The sequence below is a fragment of the Podarcis gaigeae genome (assembly GCF_964106915.1).
Source record: "Podarcis gaigeae genome assembly, chromosome: 5".
In the NCBI taxonomy this organism is placed as follows: domain Eukaryota; kingdom Metazoa; phylum Chordata; class Lepidosauria; order Squamata; family Lacertidae; genus Podarcis; species Podarcis gaigeae.
The window spans coordinates 31,620,593-31,642,706 of NC_139681.1; the positions used below are offsets into that span (position 1 = coordinate 31,620,593).

Below are 22,114 nucleotides of genomic sequence, written 5' to 3' on the forward strand. Positions count from 1 at the left end.
ACCATCTTTTATATAACAGTTCATATTAGTACTAGTGTTTGCACTGAGAGCTGTGGAAAAAGAAATAGAACAGTATGCATGTTTCATCCAGGAATGTTCCAGCATGCAATAATAAGAATGAGAATTATTATTATTATACCCCAACCACCTGGCTGGGTTTCCCTAGCCACTCTGGAAGAGAAAGAGACAGGACTAGCAGCATTTATCTTAACAGTCGTTCAAATTACATACAAATTTCCTGAGCTTGAATATTGATAGGAAAATATGGTGGCAAAATCAGTGTGCCCCATTTACTCAAAGTTGTATCAAAAGGATGACATGACCCAGAAAATTTGCTAGCATTTCTCCAGTTTCACCCAGTGGTTCAGTATACCTCAGTTTAACCAATGGCTGAATTCAGAGGTAATGACAAACGCTCATTTGTAAGAACAAAATATGTGACCCTTAGGCTCATTTTCCTCTTCCTCTTGCCTCTCCTTTGCTACAAGGGGAGCAAAGCTTCCACTTTGTGAACTCATAGCTCATGCCCCATGTGCAAGCTTACTTGGGATCTCTTTGGTCATTGTGAGAAAATGTTGGACTTGATGGAGCTTTGGTCTGATTCAGCAGGACTCTTCTTATGTTCACGTTTCATATGTGACAAACCATGGTTTACCACATTCTAACAAAACAGCAAACCACAGTTTCCCCCAAATAAGAAAAAGCTTCTCATTCCCTCCTGCTCACGCAAAGATGAGGGAGAAGTATATGCGCCTGCAGCTCATTCTTGTAACAACAGTCAGCGGCTTGACTCAACTTAGTCCTATACAGTATGTAGGACTAATAGCTCATTTGAATGGAATTAATTTAATAAGAGTCTGGAATTGCTGTATGTGAACTACTAGATTTCTAACTCAGGCTTTGTGTCAGTCGGTAACTTGAATCTACACTGCCAAGACCTGCACCTCCCCCCTTTTTTTGCCACAATAACTGTTTATTTTGGGGGGGGAGGGGTGTTAGGACAGTTTACCAAAACACGTGCAGTCCTCCCATGAACACTCGGCTAATGCGATCTGAGAAGGGCCTACATGGAATTTAGCTTCTGCCTCAAGGCAATGCCTGCAGCCAGCCTGTGAAAGCCAAATGCCAAGGATAAAGGAGACGTCATCCATTTGTCTCAGGGAAGAGACACTGTCATTCCTTCCATTATTTCTCTCTCACACAGACACACCTTTCTTTCCCCACCCCTTTGCACAGTGTAACAAAGACGGGGTGAAAGTGGTGAAAGATACCTAAAGGGAGAATGTTGTGGAACATGAAAATGACAGGCAAGTATAGAGATTAGTCAAGCGGACAGAGTAGACTTCAGGCAAAACTCTATCCTACAGCATACACCTTGCTTTTCTAGCTAGCACATCCCCCCCATTTATGTTGTATTGGGGATCCCGTTCATTTGTGCAATCTATTCTGCCCCTCTCAAATTATTCAACTATTTTCTATACACTGCATAATTATCTCCCAGAAAAAGGTATGTGAAGTGTGTAAGACACTTGGAATGCACTATTCCAATGTGGTAGGTTTTTATTTTCTCCTCCTAGCTTTTCAGCTATTTCTTAATATGCATGATTTGTTAATTCTACCTACCTGAACCCTTTATTGAAAAAAGGACTGCCATTTTTCCCTGAAGGTGCTTTTGAGTACATGGTGGGTAATTTTAAAATATTAAGAATGAGCAGCAATGGCATTCCTTCCTAGAAGTGGCTTGACTTCCTCTTTCAAATACTGCACAGAAATTATGTAGCTTCTGTTCTGTTGGCAACCATGAGGCATGGCGATTAAATAAGGAGAAAAACAGCAAAGAAGCAATTAAGTAATAATCCTCTAAGGACTGAGCAAATATTTAGAGCCAGGTTGCTCAAATATGCAGGTACCCCAGCTCAAATGACAGCATGCAGAACGGAGGCACCCTGAACATACACCCACCTCAATTATGTTCTCCCTGACCAATTCTCCCCTCCTTAACTCAGTATAAGACTGCCATATCTGTGCCTCTGATTCTCATGGCTTTGCTGTGCTGGTTGTCTTTGCAACCTGAGGCCATGACCTCCAGAAATGGTTGTACGGAGCAGAAAAACAGCCAACAGCAGCAACATATAAGGCCTGGGATGTCGACACTTCTTAGTATTGCTACTTCAATACCATCAGGTCAGCTATAAATTTGAGGGGGAACCCCCCAAACCCTAGAAATTAATAAATGGTAGGATTATAATACCATATAACACCGGTCCTAAAGCATCTACATGGGCTCCCAGTACGTTTCTGAGCACAATTCAAATTGTTGGTGCTGACTTTTAAAGCCCTAAAGGGCCTCAGCCCAGTGTACCTGAAGGAGCAGGTCCACCCCCATCATTCAGTCCAGACACTGAGATCCACCTCTGAGGATCTTCTGGCGGTTCCCTCACTGTGACATGTGAGGTTACAGGGAACCAGGCAGATGGCCTCCTCGGCAGTGGCGACCGCCCTGTGGAATGCCCTCCCATCAGATATCAAGGAAATAAAAAACTATCTGATGTTTAGAAGACCTCTGAAGACATGTTTGTTTGTTTGTGTGTGTGTGTGTATCACATATATTCTCCCTTTACATCACTGAATACAAACACGCTGCAGTCTTGATACACAGTAATATTTAGTGCTAAACAGCACTCATTACCTCTCTATCTAATGGTTGCCTAAGCCACACAACTCCAGTCATGCTTTCCACAGCAAAGAATCGGCTTGCTTCCTCTCCAACAACTCCAAACACAAGAGGGTCATTGTCTAGATCACGGGCAAGCAGCTGTGTCACCGATGAACCTACAAGGACACAAGAGAAACAAAAGCTGGTGAGAAAGGTGTGGGGAGAGAATCTGTAGTCAGAGAACCTGCTCAAGGTGGGCTGTGCCTGCCTCAGATTCTGTCCATGGGAATTTTGAGCAGGGTACTAGCATTATTGAGAACCCCTCGATTCAAATTTTCACCCTATCCCTAGTAATTAACCATTTTCCAGTGTGCTGCTTTTGCACAGTCCTTCCCCCACACTGCTTTTCCATCGGTGATCAACTTTATAACCACCCCCACCTGGAGTTTGCATTTTCCTTGAAAAAAATTGTGACCACAAGACTTTTGGTAGTCTTCAGCCATGGTCTCTGAGCTGAGGGAAGACTGCATTTTACAAGGGTGTCATGGGACACCGTTTCTCAGCTTATTTCCACCCAACAACAGCCTTAAGGCACCAATTCCGGTACTGTTAAGCTCCCCTTCTGAAGCCCTGTGCTACAAAACCACCTGAGCAGGAGGTGAGTCTTATAAGTAAGCAATCTCTAATGGGACAGCTTCACAAGCACCATTTCACAAATTCTGTCCTTATGTGTACATGTGAATGCAATCAACATGTGCTTGCAAATGTAGTATTTAGGCGCACTCATGAAAGCACAAAGATTTTCTACAAGTCTCTTTCAAATAGAAAATCCAGGTTTACAGCCAATGTAATATATGAAAGCAGCCTTTAATCCTGCACTATAAAACAGATTTTTTCCCCTCCTACTGTACATTGCTGTCACTCTTTTACCTCCAGTATCTATGAAAATAAGCTCTTGTCATCATAAATTTGCTAGACTTGAAAACGCCGCTGGGCATCTTTTTTCTTGCCCTTGGCTAATCATCTAGTTCGCCCCACCCCAGTAAAGCAATTGCTGGATTTTGAAAACTCGCTATCCAGCTTCTAACATTGTTGTTTCCTACTCTATGGAAGATTTTTCAAGCAATTTGGGCTTTCTCCGTGGCAAACTCCTAAAATTTTAAAAAAACTGTTTCCTTTCATGAAGTTAACCTTGCTCTGCTGAGTCGGCACTTTGTGAAGAAACTGCACTTTTTTGACAGAAAGGAATTGCTACACATGGGAAAGCTAAATTAGCTCAGAAGTGAGGCAGACCCTCCAGCTGAGTCAATCTCAGGAAAGTTGAAAGGCATACATGCATCTTCTTGAGTAAAAAATATATATGGGCAGGCAAGACTTTCGGCAACAGAACACAGAGATAGCATCAGCCTCAGACCAATAGAAACCCCTCCCCCAATTCAGTAGCATTTGCACACTCCACTCACTGGGACCTGTATTTTCATAAAAATTGAAGTTTGGGGTGGAAATTATGTTCAGGCATCTTTTGGGAGGGGGCTGTATCACAACCAAGAATGCATATATGCATATGGTTTTCAGGACCACACTTAAAAACAAGGTAGTGCCAAAATATTGGAAAGCAGCATGAGGTTGCAAGAGTAGGATGCCACAAAAATGGGGGAAAGGGCTGGGATTCCACACTCATGGCATATTAGTTACACATTAAAATGACGGTTTTAGTGCTACATGAATGAGTCTGAAATTTGGGGACTCCCCTCTCCCTTCTCCTTCCCTTAGTGTCACCATGAGGCAATGGGAAGCATTTGCTTCTGTTTTCAACTAACCTCAAATGATCACTATGCCCAAGCAGGGGAAAAAGTGTGAATGGTTTTAACTATGGTTTTCCAAAGAATCCAGTTTTCGATCCTGGTTTGTTCAGACAAACCATAGTCAAAACTAATTGCAGTTCATCCCAGTTCTAGCATAATATAAAAAGGCAGGAAACTGATGTTTCCAGTCCCCTCCTTGTGACCACAGAGGTGAAGGGAGGCATGGTGGAGAGGGGCAACTTTGTGCACACTGTTTAAACTATGGCTTGGCACTGCTTCCAAACACAGTCAATGTGGACTGCCATCCAAATTTATCCCATTCCATCTTAACATCAGAACCTTTTAAATGTGTGTTCTTAAGTCTGCTGCACACTTCATGCCTAGACTGCACATATTAGGTCTTTCTCACACAGGTACCGTACTCTAAAAATGTGATACCCATGCTTAGATTTTTGGTGAGCCTAGAGCACTCACATTGGGCAAGGTGGGTGGCTGCAGTTCCACTCTTTTACCAAGTATAGCTGTACTAAGTATCAGAAGCAGCCCACTGTTTTCAGCATTAAATCGCCTGACTCAATTATACTGTGCTTAATTATAACTTGAATCCAGGAGGAAGAATTATGCAGTGCAGCTCAAGTCACAGAAAGGTATTGTATTATTAACACTTTGTTCAGACATTGGATTCCTCCCTCCCCGGGAATTAGAGAACTATCAAGCAGAGAAATGCTGTGGCTATTTGAATTTTCTGGCTTTGATACTGTAGGACCAGGGGAGAGCTGTGTTGTATCAATGAAAGATCTCAGGGGCTCACCTCTCCTTCCAATTAGGGGATGGAGAAATGATTGTGCAAAACCAAGATAGTCTGCCCCCAATCTTTGCCGAAGGGCGATCCCTGGCAAAACCATCAACTTGCAGGATCACACTGGAGGACCATAGGTTAGCCACCGTTTCCCTAACAGCAGCAATAAGGCGCTATAGGAAACATGGGTGTTGCTATCTAATACATATCTCAAGTTCTGGAAGAATCCTCTACACTGTGGAATCTGTGCACAATGGAGATGGGGTTAAGTGTAGACAGTCTTGTGGAACAATTACAGTAAAAACAGAGCATCCTAAGGCTCAGAAACAGAACACCTGTGGATAATAAAAGGATGCCAAGTCTACACCACCATCAGCTGTCACCAAACCTGTAATTCTATCACTTTTTATCCATTCATCAACAATTACCCACTGCCAGAAATCATCATTTTTTTTTAGCATTAAAAAGAAACCAGCACAGCACTCAAACATAATTGCAAGTGACTTCTCCTGAAATAATTCATTTGAAAGTGTACTTTTTGAAACTTTAAGATGAGAATGTTGTCTATTTCTTATTTGCGTCAGAAACCACAGGCTTTCGTTTTTTGTTCCTTCTCTTCCCCCAAAGGCAGAAACATATTCTTCACGGCAATAAAAAGGTGTTTGCATCTGATTTCCAATATCCCAGTTGCCGAGATCTTAAAATTCAGGACCAGACACAAGATACAATTATGCCATGAGCTTTTGATGAGTCAACTCATTAACATTTGTCCAATTTCAATATCTTCTAAACAGTTATAGGAATAAGGCCAACAAAACATTCAGATAAGTGTGGATGGATATAATCAGATTTGGAATGAAGCGCCACCAAAAGGCTGTGTTTGCCTACAATTTGTCTAATAAATATGTTCCTGTGTGATTTAATTACTGAGAATTAATGTTCCAATTCCCCCCAGGTGTTCTCAGTTTCACTAAAAATAGTGCATTTATGAGATCACACAACTATGGAAGAACTACGAGGGAACTTTGCCACAATGAGACCACTGTGATAGACCACTGTGATAGGACATTGGTTTTGTGAATTGAGGTAGCTGCTTCCATCCACTAGTGTCCTGGGGCAGAGGTGTATCAAAGGCAGAGGTGTATCAAACCCAGTTCGGATCCTGATCACATGGAAACCTTGAGCAGTATGACAAAAAATCTAGTGCAGTACCTAACTATATAGGCTGTAAGCCTCGGGCAAGACTTTTGCTGTAAGTACACATGGAGTCTCTCTTCCATCATCACTTTGTGTGATTCTTCCGCTCAGAAACAGAAGAGAGCAAAAATAATAAAAAAGGGCCAGATACCAAGCAAGACAACAAAGCATCTGTGGAAAGGAGCAGCAGCACCACAATAGGCCCATAGCTAGGAGCTTAGGATAGGTGGATAAACGATAGAGGCCCCTAAAGACAGGGTTTATGGGGTGCGGGGAGGGTTACTTAAAGAAACCACCCAGGGAGAGTTGTTGCTTGTTTACAATGCTGGGAAAGGCCAATAATGAAGCCAGCACTGGATAGTGTAGAGCAGGATTGAGCAGAACATAAACCATGACCGAATGGTAGACCTCTATGGTGGATAAGTTTTGAATTATGGTGCTGGAGGAGACTCTTGAGAGTCCCATGGACTGCAAGAAGATCAAACCTATCCATTATTAAGGAAATCAGCCCTGAGTGCTCACTGGAAGGACAGATCCTGAAGCTGAAACTCCAAAACTTTGGCCATCTCATGAGAAGAGAAGACTACCAGTATGAGTTTGATCAAACTGCGGGAGGCAGTGGAAGACAGGAGTGCCTGGCATGCTCTGGTCCATGGGGTCACGAAGAGTCGGACATGACTAAACGACTAAACAACAACATAGTGGATAAGCAAGGATTCTGACTCCCAATTGTAAAGCAGCAGCAGCAGCAACAACAACAAAAAAGCTTTGTTTTTCATTCTAAATTAGGCTGCCCAGATGAAGAAAGCATGGAATGGCAGAACAAGTTAAAGGGAGAAATGTCTGCTGTTTACACCTTCACTTGTACCACAGTATTCCAAATGTGAGTTGCAATATAGATTTCCAGGGAAGCATTATGATTTTGACAGTTCTATTTTCAAATTTATTTTCAATATGTTGCGTGTACTAGGAGCTATAGCCACTAGCATACATGCCTAGGGGAGCTGTAGTCACTCCTAAACTAGATATACTTGTACTGTAGAATACGTGTTACCAAAATATATTGCATTGATGTATTTTTTACATGAAAACACGGCAAACGTTTCAAAATTACACATTAAAAGCGTATTTTGTGAGACAGCTACCCAAAACAAACCCCTGCAATGGAAATGTGGCTATTGCAATTGCGTAGGACTGAAGAATCCCAAAGTTTTGCATATGCTTTTCAAACAAATGAAGCTTTCAATAAAGAGATTTACAAAAGAAGAGAAGCAGCAAAAGGCAAACAAAAGACAGCAGGTACTTTGATTTCATTGCTGTCAAAAAGAAAACCTCTTTCTCTCTTTCTCTCTTCCCTGCAGGCACTCAAAAAGGTGGAGGCAGAATCATGAAGTGCAAAGATGAAATGGCTAAAAATGCATAGCGTGGTTTGCTTATCAAAGCTAGGGAAACCCTGTGGAATTCCAGCCCAAGGTCAAACCATGTGACACACATAAAGCCCCTCCATTGCCAGAGGCCATTTCTCAGCCCAGGGAAAGGCATGAGTGGAGCTGGGTGTGAAAAATGGAAGCTCCCCCCATCACCATACCCATATCCGTGGGATAGAAAGATCAGGGAAGGTTACAACTCATTGGAGACAAATGCTCCAAACATTGCTTGCATCTAACGTGTTGAATTTGATGATTTTCCTATGCGCAGAAATCTTATATACAAAGAGTTGTTGTGATGCTGTTTTCTGTTCTTGGTATTCCTGACTTCAGAAAGGCGCTGAACTACACTTTCAAAACTGAAAAAAAACAACAACCCATTAAACCCCCCCCCCCTAATTTAGCTGAGTAAATAAAATAGAGTAAAACAATCTACAACTGAAAAGCATTCTCAAACAGGAAGGTTTTCACAAATTTATGGAAGGCCATTAAAGAAGGGACAAGACATAGGCACTTTTGGAACACAACTGACTTTCTCAGTGGATTGAGGAAAGTTAGTGAAATTTGGAGAAGGAAGCATTGCAACCATGTTGGGGGAAATGTTTTCTGCATGGTTCATAGCCAGGTGCAAAGCAACACCATAAAGATGAGCAGGAGCAAAATGGCAAAGACGGCAGAAGATCAGGGCAGCAAATGGAGATCGCCCCAACTTTCAACACTTTAAAAAGATGGTGATGTAACTCTAGTAACTGTACATTACTAGAGGGCATCCTGACCTTAAAAAAGAGAGAACTTCACTGGGATACAGCAATGAAGTTCCCTTAGGAATGTTGGAAGCTACCTGGCTTTGACATTCAACCAGCTTTAGCATTCAAGTTGCCACATTAAATAATGATACACACACACACACACACACACACATATATATATATATATAAATCTTATCTGACAATTTCTATTTAAAGAAGGGAAAGAATGGGAATTGAGGGCAGTGACTTAGGGCATATCCACACTACAGGTTAAAATTGTTTTAATAGCTATTCCCTCTTCCCAAGGAATCCTGCTAACAAAATTCTCAGCACTTGACTACATTAAAGTTCCCATGATTCTTTAAGGCAAACCATGGCAGTCAAAACCGAGTGTAAAAGCAAGACCTATTTGCAATGCAGATTAAGGCCTCGGAATAATTATTTATTACTGTTCGTAAGTGTGCCAAAGACTTCACATGACCGTGTGATTTCCTTGTGGTTGCATCTCTATTTTCTCATCTGAAACATAATGCTATTAATATTGTCCTCCCTCCGTGAGGTATTGTGAAGTTCAATTCATTAATATTTGTCGAGCACATGAGATTGCTGAATGCAAGTTGCTGATTTAGTGATTATTTGGTGATTCATTAAAAGGAGATGAATAACCTCTTGCATGAGCCACACAAAGAATGAATGCTGTATTAAAGCCTTTTGCTTTGCTAAATTAGGGACAGGAAGTGTAGGCTATTTCCTTAACTAGGGTTGCATGAATAAATAGAAAAACAACTAAACATTAATAATGAAATTAAGGGGTCCTTATTCGTCCCTTCATCAAAACCTTGTTACAAAACAAATTCAGAATCATTACCATGCCAGACCTGTATTCTGGAGCTGGCTGCCTCCAGTAATGTGTGAAAAGGGGTGTGTGGCTGAGACAAGGCACAGTCTGATATCAACAGTGCCAGGCTGAGGAAATAAGCAGCCTCAGGTGTGTCTTCCTTGTCAGGGTCTCTGAGGTCAGTAGCTTCAACTGCAGCCTGCCCTTACAACAAGCACTGTTGTACTGTACTGTTCTATACAGTAACGAGGAAAAGGCAGAAAGCCAGGCTTCTACAAGGTGTGACCGGAAGGTTTGGTGAATGGTCACAGAAATCGGACAGCGAGAAATATTTGAACATACAATCGGCATCAGAAACACACGAAATGCTCACAAATATGTACGGCGATGAAGCTGTAACTTGAAAGACAGTGTAGGAGTGGTTTAAGTGTTTCTGTGAAGGGCGGCAAACCTTCGAAGATGACCCTCAGTCTGGCAGACTGCCGATGAGCAGAACAGCTGCAAATGTTGACAGAGTTTGTGAGTTATTGATGCGGGGTCAGTGTTTGTCCATCCAAATGATGGCAGAAGAATTGCATATTCCATGTGAAATCATTACTGAGGTTACCGAGTTGTCCTATCCTCCATATTCTCCTGATCTGGCCCCACCGGATTTCTTTCTTTTTCCAAAACTGAAATCTGCCCTGAAAGGGCACAGATTTTCCAACATTTCACACATCCAAGCTGCTGTGACGAGGGAACTGAAAGAAGTACAAAAAGAGGACTTCTCCAGAAGTTTCCAGCAGTTCTATGAATGTTGTCAACAGTGCATTGCATCAGAGGGGGCCTACTTTGAAGGCTTGTAAGGCATGTATGTTATTTCTCGCTGTTCAATTTTTTTGACCATTCACCGAACTTTCCGGTCACACCTTGTAGCAATGCTGGGCCTGGACAAACCTGGGGGGTTCATACAGCCTGCCAATCATGAAGTTTGACCATGCACACTCCTATTTCCTTCCACACATGAAGGCTTTGAGGATTGATCATATAGGCTAGAGTTGCTCTTCAAATTAGTTAGGTCTCAGCAGTTCTGCTAGTACTGACCTGTTCAGACAGTAATGTTCAAGGCAGAGCCCCATATAGAAACACAAACCCCTGTCATATTGCTTGTTTGATTCATTAAAATGAGAGAGAGGTGCAGATACACAAAGCTCTTAGATCAGGATGCCCTGATTTTAACTGTGGGTGTGTCTTGGTGGATGGGGGAGTCGTGAATACTCAGAAGAGAGTGTGACATTTTGCATATATTTCACCTATACCCCAAGTTATTTTTCACATGTCCCAAGTCCTGGTTCCTTTGAGAACCTGTACAAATTATAGTTGAGACCCAATACTTAGTGCCATCTAATCAAAATAAGTATAGCTACACGATGAGTAGCATGGCCACATGGATAAAGTGGGAGAGAGAAACAAGCATCCTTTCTCTCCTGTGCGTGACACTATTGGGAACAAATCACAAAATGTCAACAGAGTCAGTAGAAAGACTGTAAAACATGGACAAATGATCTTCTCACACTGTAAAGTTATAGGCTCCATTTGTTTCCTTTCAGGAGTCAGACAGGGCAGTTAAGGGTCCTGATTTCTTTAGATAATCTCAATTTATCTTGTCTCCTTTTGCTCACTCTGTTTCGATCACAGTTTCTCTCTCTCACACACACATGCATTCTTACATTCTCTGGTACTTGAACTTAGTATGACCTTAGTATATTTGTATGTCACTTCCCCTTCCTAGTCCATTATACATACCTCCTGTCTGATGGCCTTGTTTTCATCCCAAAAGCTGAAATTTCTAACATAGCAAATACCAATTATTACACTGAACTGGGCATATCAGCCTATAAAAATTGACAGGTTTCTCTCAGCATTCCTCCTGGAAACCTAGTCCTTTCAGAGACCTTTAAAGAAGACATTGATGGATAATGTCTCCATAATCCTTTTCTTCTTTCACACAAATCAGAGAGCAGATAAGAAATCTTTCATCTTACTTGGGGAGGAGGAGGGGGAAATCAAAGAGCCACTGGGGTACTGTTGTTATTCCACTTAAAACTGAGAAACTGAGACCCAGAAATATTGATAAAACCAATATTTATTTGTATAAGATAATTATATCCATCATTTCTCTATAAAATAGCACTTGTGGTATCTAATATTTAAAACTCCCAATTAAAACAGTTTAAAAGTGTGGGGGTGGAGGGAGGGAGGGAGGGAGAGAGAGCAGCAAGGAATCTTTGGTAACTGGTTTTGGTGTGCTTAAATGGGTATAATTTGCTCATGGAAATGTGTTCCTGTGAACACCTTTGCTGATTTTTTAAAAAAGGTAAAGGTGAAAGACCCCTGACAATTAAGTCCAGTCACAACAACTCTGGGGTTGCGGCATTCATCTCGCTTTACTGGCCATGGGAGCCAACGTTTGTCCACAGACAGTTTTTCTGGGTCATGTGGCCAGCATGACTAAGCCACTTCTGGTGAAACCAGAGCAGTGCACGGAAATGCCGTTTACCGTCCCGCTGGAGCGGTACCTATTTATCTACTTGCACTTTGACGTGCTTTCGAACTGCTAGGTTGGCAGGAGCTGGGACCAAGCAATGGGAGCTCACCCCATCATGGGGATTCGAACCGCCAACCTTCCGATCAGAAAGCCCTAAGGATCAGAGGCTTAGACCACAGCGGTACCTGCGTCCCTGCTGTTTTACTCTGGACCAAATGAAGTTTTCAGAGACTCTTCAGAGGCAGCCCCATGCTCAACACATTACATTAGTCCAGTCTTGATTTAACTAAGTTATATATCATTGTGGATAGAACTCAAGCCTCACAGAGCTGAATCTAGGAACTCAGAGAAACTACAAAGGCTCTTGTGTAGAGTGTGCCAATCTGATCTTTGGTTTATTCCTATAGATCATGGCATCAGTACAGTTGGCAAAACTTGAGCCCCCCCCCCCCATTATGAGCCATCTTTGACCCTGTCACTAACCCTCATTAGAAATGTTGCCTGTAAGTTATGCTTAAATATACTGACTTCCTAATACTTGATGTAAAAGATCAGCACACAATGCCTGTGTTACCAGAAAAGTTTAGTGACACCTGCTGTAAGAAAGAATTGGGTTCTCCACAGGCAAAGGAATCTTCCTCCGAAGCTAAACTAATGATTCAGGAAGCATACAGATAACCAGTTCGTCATTTCTCACTAAGGTCATGTATTTTCAAATACTTTTCTGTTTAGTGAAATAAACAGAATAATAAACAGACAATGGTACAAAGTAATACTCACTCATCTAAGAAGTCATCTCCCCTCTCCGTAGAGAATAGTTGGCTACTGTCATGAACTGGCAAGGCGATGGGGAGGAGGAAGAGGGGTTAAAGCCAGAACTGGGACACACTGGGGCAAGGAAGGAAGTATTCACAGGGTGACAAGGGGATGGAGGTCAATCCACAGGAACCAGGGCAGCAGGGCCTATCACCAGAGCCAAAGAGGCCTCTGTCCCCACAGACATGGTTGGCTCTGAGATGTAGGGAGCAGTGGGAATCGTGCTCTAGAAGGCTGAGGTCTTGCTAGCTCTGGGAGGAAGGTTGTGATTCCTCAGCTGGAGTAGGCTTGGAGCAGGTGAGGGTCACCTGCCTCGTCAAGCCCAGATGCTGCAATCAGCAGGCAAAGTACAAAAGGGAAGCAGAGTTGAGGTGCTGCGTCTGCTCAACTATCCATGTTGATGGACTTCTATGAGATTGTGCTTCGGGGTTGACTGCTGGACTTCAGACTTGGCTACTTGGATTGACCCTGGGCTGATTTTCCTGATCTTTGGACTTTGAACTTTGGGCTAGGCCTACTGATTTGCTGCCAGGGGTTCAGGATAGGAAAAAACTCTTTTAACCCCCAGATTTTCAATGGTCCAGTATCTCAAAAAGCTTATTTGCTCCTCAACAATCTCAAAGGCTAGCCTATGTTTTGCTGGACCACAGACCAAAGAATGGGCGACAAATTTCTGTGGCCTGTTTGGTACAGAATTTTATGATGAGAGCCTACCTCTCACAGAAAACACAGGCCTCTGACCCCTAACTTTTTGTCCTAATACGCTTCAAAATCAGGTATACCCACCCTCTGGCATTTTTCTCTTTTTTTAGTGTGAGTTTATGGCACGTTGTTGTGCTTACTCTCTAGGCTTTTTGGTAGTTAGGGATTCTTCTACTCTTAAATCTAAAGAGTAAAGGTGTGTGAATGTTAATGATCATATTGCTGCCTGAATATTTGTAACCTTGCTATCTGAAGCAACATCCATATACTCTGTCTCTCTTCACTTCTATGTAATAAATCATTTGTTCTTTATTTCTTCGTGTGTGTAACTTCTTTAGTGGGCACATGGTTAAGGGTAAACATTTATTCATAATGGGTGCACGTACTGACACCAGCACAAGATTCCTCTCAGGGTTGTACCCTGAGTACACACAAGTACTGGACTCGCATGCAGGGTTCAGACACACAGCTCATAACACTTGTTTCATGAATTATGACTCACTTTAGCAAAACATCTTATATCAGAGATGTTTTGGCAGGCTTCAGCAGGTAGTATATTTGCTTTCGTCCACAGCAACAGGCAATTTCAAATGCGGCACATAAAAACTGTGATGGATTAATTTTGCACCCAGTTATGAATTTGAATTTACTTCTCTGTTGTCTCAATACAATGTAAATTGTACCCGCAGACTTCCCACTTACGGCATTCAAAATGCCAGCGTGTCACATCTGGAACAAGTTCACCTACATGAAGACCGGGGACAGCAGGAAACGCAACTTGCCACAATAGCAGCCAGAAAAGAAAGCAGGCGCTTTAATGAAGAGAAAGTTATTTCTCCACTTTCGGCATAAGAACTTATAGTAATAAAAGTAGGGGGGGGGAGTAAGGAAACACAAGTTTGTAATTGGTGCAGCTATCTTCTCTTACACTTACACATTCCACAAAAGCAGGAAGGCTCTCCAGCACCCAGTATGGGGTATCAAGGGGCAGCGCGAACCGCCCAGCAGCACATGCGCAGCGGCGCTATGTACGGGGCATGCACAGTGGTGCCAATACTGACGGTGCAGCTTGAGCGCCGTATGGATGGTGGCATGGTCCACCGCTTGTGGCAGAATCCTCTGCTTGCGACTGCAGCAGCAGCAGAGGGATACTCCACTTGTGGCTGCAGCGGTGGAATCCTCCACACACGGTGGCGGCGGCATGCGGCAGTGGCAGTACATGCCGCTGTGCCCAGGGAGCCCCCCCATGGGATGCCTTCTTGTCACCCCCCCCCCTGAGAGATGGCACCCGGGGCTAGCTGCCCCCCGCCGCCTTCCTCTGCCACTGCCCAAGAGTTGTTTAATACTAATATCTATGCTGCCTTTGGGTTACAGTTGATTCTCTTATTTTTATATAGCATTTCCGATTTTCTTTCCAATTCCTTTAACCCAACCTTTGAATTCATTGAATTTGATCCATTCCTCCTTTATTATGTCTCTACAAGTAAAGCCTAGAATTAATTTTCCCATGGTTTTCTGTTCAGTTCCATGTTTTAGTGAAATGTGTATGTTCCATAGTTGGAGATCACCACACCAGATAAGACTCATTGGAAAAAATAATTTTCTCGACAAACAAATGGACTGTGCATGTTTTGGAATACAGAGATTACACTTTAGCATTTCTGCATCCAGTCTTGACCCTTCCTTTGATTTCATTCCATTGGTTTCATCACTTGACATTAATGGCACCCAACACATATGCTTATTGCTTTTTTGTTACTTCCCATTTTAAACAGTTGACCTTTGCTAACATTTAAATAATATTCAGCAAGCTCATTATTAAAGTGCTGTCTGGGATAGTTTCTTTCAAAGCAATTATTTCTTGTTCTTGCATGTTTTTTTGCAAGGTTTTCACAGCTGAGGTACAAGTATGTTGGGGCATTTCACTGGTACAAAAGTGTAAGCTGGTCCTTCTTTACCAAAATCTTCCTCCACCATCAGATTCTGTATTCTGGTACCACATAAACAGCTGTGCACACAAATGAGTGAAGCGAAGTGAAATAGGGACAGGGAAGGCTATACAGAAAAACTGCAAATGAGCAACAACTGCTGAAGTAGGCAAATATCATTTATTAGGGCTGCCATATGTCCAGATTTCTGAAAGATGGCACTTTGTCCTGGATCTTAGACAAGTCTCTCAAAAAAAGCTCAAAAACTTTTGGGGTGTCCTGGTTTTTACTTTTTGAAATATGGCAACACTATATTTATACCCCATCCCATCTGAGTGGCTTCCAACAGACATAAAAACATAATGAAACATCAAACATTAAAAACTTCCTGATACAGGACTGCCTTCAGATGCCTTCTAAAAGTTGTATATTTATCTCCTTGACATCTGATGATGGGTGGGCACCACTGCTGAAAAGACCCTCTGCCTGGTTCCCTGTAACTTCATTTCTTGAAGTGAGGGAACCACCAGATGGCCTTCAGAGCTGGACCTCAGTGTCCAGGCAGAACGATGGTGGGTGGAGACGCTCCTTCAGGTATACTGGGCCAAGGTTAAATGAAACTCGCATTCTGCAAGCGAAGATATAGGGTCCTTGCAACAATGGAAGTGTTTCCTACTACTTAAGTAGGAAGAAGTGATAACAGAACACCCAGGTTCTGTCAGAACTCCTGTTATCCCCTGACAACAATGTTATCTGGGTGTTTTGTGTGACTGCAGTGTTCTAATACACTCACTCTTGCAGACTAACACACTCATGCAGGGATCATCAGTAATGTACCAGTGAGGACATAAGCAGCAGGAAAGCATTGCTGATTACAACTCTAGTAGAAATATTGTGACAGCTCACTGGGGTTTGTAGAGAATATTAACTTTTGACAAATTTAAGGGAGTGGAGGCAAAAGAAACAGAAAAACAAGGAAAGCAAAAAATGAATCCTAGGTTCTGGCTTTAAGACTGAAATGATGATAAACAGGATAAACATTACGAAACCACAGCAAATAGTAAAAATTGAATGAAAGAGAACAAGAATGGGTCATGCAACTCCTCAGTTTCTTCTTCCTAACCCATCTACTCTAGTCCAAGAGCAATGACTTTCCATACTGAAAGCCTTTTAAAAATAATTTCCTCTCTACATTACCTAGAAGCCTCCTAATTACCTACAATGATCACAGAGCCATTCATTTTACCCTAAAATTAATGCATCACTTTTCGAATGATATCACACTAATTTATCACAAGATTTATGAAACTTGCACTTTTTCTAATGAGTTTTATGCAAATGCTGTTCCATCCATTGTTTGTGCCATGAAAAGCTGCTATGTCAAACAATCTTGCTGACTTTTTTTTTGGGGGGGGGGATGCCTTTTCTTAGACCTTTTGCTCTTCACAAAAGACGGCAGGTCAAAGTGTGCCCTTAATGTTACCAACTCTAGTTGTTTGGCCAGGACCAATGGGGCATGAAGATTGATGCTTCACTGAATTCTAAAAGGAGGAATTGTTTGATGACATGGTAACATCTCATTTAACATGGAAGTGCAAGTCCTTAGTGCAAGTCAAAGTAAAAACGCTGAATCAAAAACACTTGTCTGGCTTGCAATAGGCAACCACGAGTGACTGTCTGGGCTTATTTGTCATCTCAGGTCTTGAAACAGGAAACGGATTGCTTTTTTGTCCAGCAAGGATGTGGGAGATGGGGTGGGAAAGAATCACATAATTTAAATGCTGTTTAAAAAAAAATCATACTGATAGTGAACTCATTCTACAAGTATCGATCCTTGGTTCCATTCATGGACAGGAGGAAGTTATCAGCCACTAGCCTGGGGAAACTCAAGTTTGCAAATGTACAAATGCTCTTTAGAGAAAGAAACACAGGCAAAAATGTGGGCTGGGATGCTGAGTGACTCAGGGTGGAATGGGATGGAGTATCCTAGAGAAAGGCATGGCTGGTTGTAACCCTGAACACCAGGACTCCAAACTGCAACATTTTGTTGGAGAGCCCACTTGTTTATAGACTGAATAGCAAACTCAAGTGGTTTAAAAGCTGGGGGGGGGGGCAGAATAAAAGAGTGGTTTGTACACATTTAGGTGACACTGCAGGGACACAGAAGTATATATGTTTGTAAATTAAGAGACCCACCAAAACAGACCCCAAGTTTGTAAATTAAAAGACTCTAGTGAAGAATGAGCATACTAGAGTGGTCTTCAGCAGCCACAAAATGTTGAGTGCTAGGAGGAAAACAACCACTAGAAACCAGAGAATGGGATTTGCCTGATTTAAGTCCCTTTAAGAATAGGCACATCCAATTCCCAAGAGACTGCGATCCACTCCCAGTATAAAATAACTGGCAGTGATCTACCCATTGTCATTCGAATGGGGGAGACATCAGAGTTGTTGAGCTTTTTGGGGGCGAGGCAAAAGTTGTTAAGTTGTTGCTGCACACAAACGATAAATGAAAGCCTATTAGACGCAACAGAGGGGCAGAGGGTGGGCAGTGTGTGTGTGTGACTATCATGCCACTTTTTTTTTTTCATCTGGGGAATCTACCTGTCAATCATGATCAACCAGTTGGACATCCCTGTACAAGAAGAAAGGAACCCCTGCTAGGAAGAGAGGGTGTACGGCAGCGTTTTGCTGCAGGTCCACTTGTTGTTATTCTGCTATGATAATATGTTAACCAGAGAGAGAAGCCGAAATATATGAATGTCTTCACTCAAGAACCTAAGAGTGCACTTTATCATTCAAAATGGGTTTGGGAGATTATCTCAAATGGGTGCTGGGTCAGATGAAGCCCTGCAACACTTCCCACTTCAAGCATCTTAATGAATTTGAGGAACAGGATTCCGATTACCAACCATTCCCACAAGAAGATAAAGTTAATAATCAATGCTGTGCTTCATCAATTAAGCACTGTCCTTATTTGCCAACTGAAGGAACTGAACTGCTAACTGGTATCCCAATTCTTCTAGGTATCTAAACTAATTGGCAGTTTCACATCTAAATCAATAGTCCATTGTCACAGCTAATGTTCACACAAAGAAGCTTCAAAGACGAAAAAGAAAGAACTGCTTTTTCAAATAAATCCCCCCTCCTGAATCCTATATTAAAGAATGAAGAACAAGTGGAAAATACAGTAATTTTGAGGGAAGCTTGGAGAACTTTGCCCTTCCCTTTCTCTAGCACTGGAACAATTTCACTCGCAAGATACTGTGAGTATAACACTTTATTCCCTCTGTCTGAACAGTAACGTCTAGAAGAAGAAAAAATGACCAATCTTGCCGAAATTGTTTTGATTTTCCTCAAATTCCTTAGGAGGAAAACTTCTAATTTGCCTTGTCATGTTCACTGGTATCACTAAAGATGCACAGAACCCATCTGGAAAATGTTGCTAATTTTACTTTTAAAATCCTGTCACAATTATTATAGGTATCTCACCTCAGATTTTGTTTTATATGAATGGTGGTAACTCTAACATGGCTTACTTGTAAAAACAAGCCTCATTTCTTCAATTAATTCCCCCTGCCCATCTTTTCCAATTTCTAAATAAGTAGTCCTTAAAAAAAATATCAGTTTCAAAATGAGAAGTGATAATGTAAACCCAAAGCCATCACTTCTCCACAGAGCACAACAGGGCTTCAAACAAGGATAATGTAGATTCATTTTAGCATCTACCAATGAAGTTAAATTGAGTGTACGACTAACATAACACATGGCTGAAAATCCTCAAGTCTGAAGTTTCCATAAGTGTAGCACACAAAGCGCCCCAAATTAATTCTCAATCCTAAATTATGGAGGCAACATGCACCAACAAAAACAGGGTCTATGGAGCTTCAGCTGAAAACAATGTAAAAGATAAAAAGAAGATAAAATTAAATTTATTAGTCTGAGCTAAAATAAACACATTTTTATGACAAGCTTTGACTCAGGAGTCTCTAGGAAAAGAATATTATGCAACAGGATGCAGTATTTTTATGCTACTGAACAATGACCTATGAAGAACTACATCTGGTGAGTATTTGGATCAATCAAAGATTTTGAATCTACTTGACTTTTCCACCATATAGCAGACACAGAGAAAGTCAGATCAGCTGGTGGTGGTTCAAGTTTGGATTTCTAAAGACACCAGAACAAATAAGGCCAAATCATATTGTTCAGGCTTAAAATACTGGGTTCCATGATGTTCCCCTTTTTCATTTTCTTAATGTATACATGTTCTGAACTGTTGTGAAATATCTGAGCTACTTTCTAAACATATGGTGGGAAGGGGCACCCATTCCAGGATTTATGAATAATATTGAAGACCACCATGCACTTACTAGAATACTTATTGCAGCCCCAGTGTTTCCACCCACAACGGTAAGGGAATGAAAAGTCCCCCATTCACCACATTCCTGTTACTGTGATCAGAAATGCGAGTTTGGTTCTTTGGCAGTCGGTGCATTGCTTGCCTGCCTGCCTGCTAACTAACCAATTCACAACATTCTCTTATAATAACCAGCATGGCAGCAACTGCAGAAACAGCAGCAGCAGCAGCAGCAGCACACACACACACCAAGAAATGCACTTCTAAAGGAGCCTTAGTCTATAAATCCTATGTTAGCAGTGGCCTTGTTCAGAGAAGCAGCACTTTTGGCAGCTGCCATGATACCTAAGTGTTCAGCATGGAAGTCACGTTTCAAGATGAGTCCTGTCCCCTCCCCGCATCAGCTTCTCTCAATCTCTCAACTTCTCCAGCCTTGTAGAGGAGGTGGCGAAGAGAACTTGGCAGGTGGCATGCAGGTACCTCATCCACAACTGCTTATCTGCGTCTCTGCCACCACTCCATGGTAAATTGCTTGTTGATAAATGAGGCTATTTAGGAGCGAGTGATGCCAGCATTACAGTTATTAATGACACCAACGTGTGGAGACATTTAAGTGCGTCCTGGTGTTCTATTGTTCTCTCACATGTGAGTAATGGGGCAGTTCAGTTACAGGAGTTTAAACTAGCTCAGGTTGTTTAACAACACACACACACACAATAAAATTGAGGAAATGGATGGATTGTGCTGGACCAGTGATATCACAAGTGAATCAATAAATCCTTCCAGAGGGCTGGACTACGGTTCTGGTTCTCTGACTGAAGCTGAAACCTAAGTATTGTAACTTACAACAACTTCATATCTGAGCTCTTGACCCGTATCACATAATTCTCATTGCCTTCTGATACAGTTTCCACAGCAGAATGAAAACACAAGCCTTTGAATAGAAAAAGAGAACAAGGTCTGCCTTCTCTCTCATGACTGCCACAGACATCAAGACCTTAGCAGAGCAGTCTACACAGTAGGTTGGTATATCTGAGAGAGAAATGTGCAGTATGATACATATTGAAGTGTTATGAAAATTAGTATATTTGAAGAGGGGGAGGCTATTTAAGATTTCTTTACTGCTTTTGCATCTTTTATGTGTTTTCCATGCTATCAGTCTTTTTGTGTAACAAACGCATAGTTTTTCTCATTTATAGTTCATGTCTTTTCCTCATGGTCACTGAGATACCACATTTTTCTAGCATTCAAACATATTTATCACTGATGAACTGTAATCCTGCCCCTAAACAGCCCTTCCTTCCATTTTTATTGAAAAATTGGTCTTTTTTGGAATGTGACTGAACAAAACCATTTGACTAAAACTTTGATCAGTTATTAGTCAATATTCCTGCAGCTCTCCTCACAGTGGAAAAAAATGAAATAGGCTGCAACTCTGTTGACCATTAACACTTCTTAGCTTTCCAGTTTACTGCATCCTCTTCTTCACTTGTCCAACATTCACAAAGTGCAAGTGAAATATTTTTGCTTAACTCCTTTGGAGTTTGCATACCCACATCCGAAGCACACCACTCAGAGGTCTAGCAATAACAATTAAAAACAAAACAAAAGGAGCAAACAGAAGCCTGACTATCACCTTGGGAGCAACATTCCTGCAACCATCTGCAGTATATCTATATTATTTATAAAAAAACTCTCGCAAAAAAATCATCAGCCATTTAGTGCAAATTTCTCCTAATAACTGTATTTTTCTGTGCAGTTTTGACTTATGTACATATTTTTGCAAGCAGTTTTCTCTAATATAATGCATTTTAGTATTTGATAACATAATCATTTTTACGTATACTTTCCCCAAATAAGTGCATTTTTAAAAAAATATTGGCTGGAGAGGTGCATTGCAAAATTCAGATAAATTTCAAAGCATGGTTGTGTTTTGCTTCTCATATTTGTTGAATTAAACAATTTATATACCACTTACCATAACTATAATAATCTCTAATATGGTTTCAAGAAGTGTGAATTAGGTAGTTTCTCATTAAATTGCAAACAAAAATTAACCCACCCACCCCAAATTCCTAAATTGGTGAAATGCTTTGCTTAATCTTAGGTAAAAGACTTGAAGTGAATAAAATTATTTTACATGAAGTGAAGTAAATTAAAAGCAATCAAGAGAAAGTTAAATGCAAGTAGCTTCCTTTGTAGCTTCCCACTTTGAAATACCAACAACTCATTATGGCATAATCTTTCATAGGCCAGCACTCACTTGATTAGATTCATGAAGTGCTTCGGTACAGAAAGACAGGTGGTTTT

General features: G+C 41.5%; 1 protein-coding gene across 1 annotated transcript in view; it reads right to left on the bottom strand.

Moving 5' to 3' along the window:
- Positions 1–22,114, bottom strand: part of CDH23 (cadherin related 23) — a 394,671-nt gene that overhangs the window by 308,808 nt on the left and 63,749 nt on the right. The window contains exon 4 of the mRNA XM_083740685.1: positions 2,690–2,832. Within this exon, the coding sequence (XP_083596811.1) occupies positions 2,690–2,832 (143 nt within the window). The remainder of the gene's footprint in view (positions 1–2,689; positions 2,833–22,114) is intronic.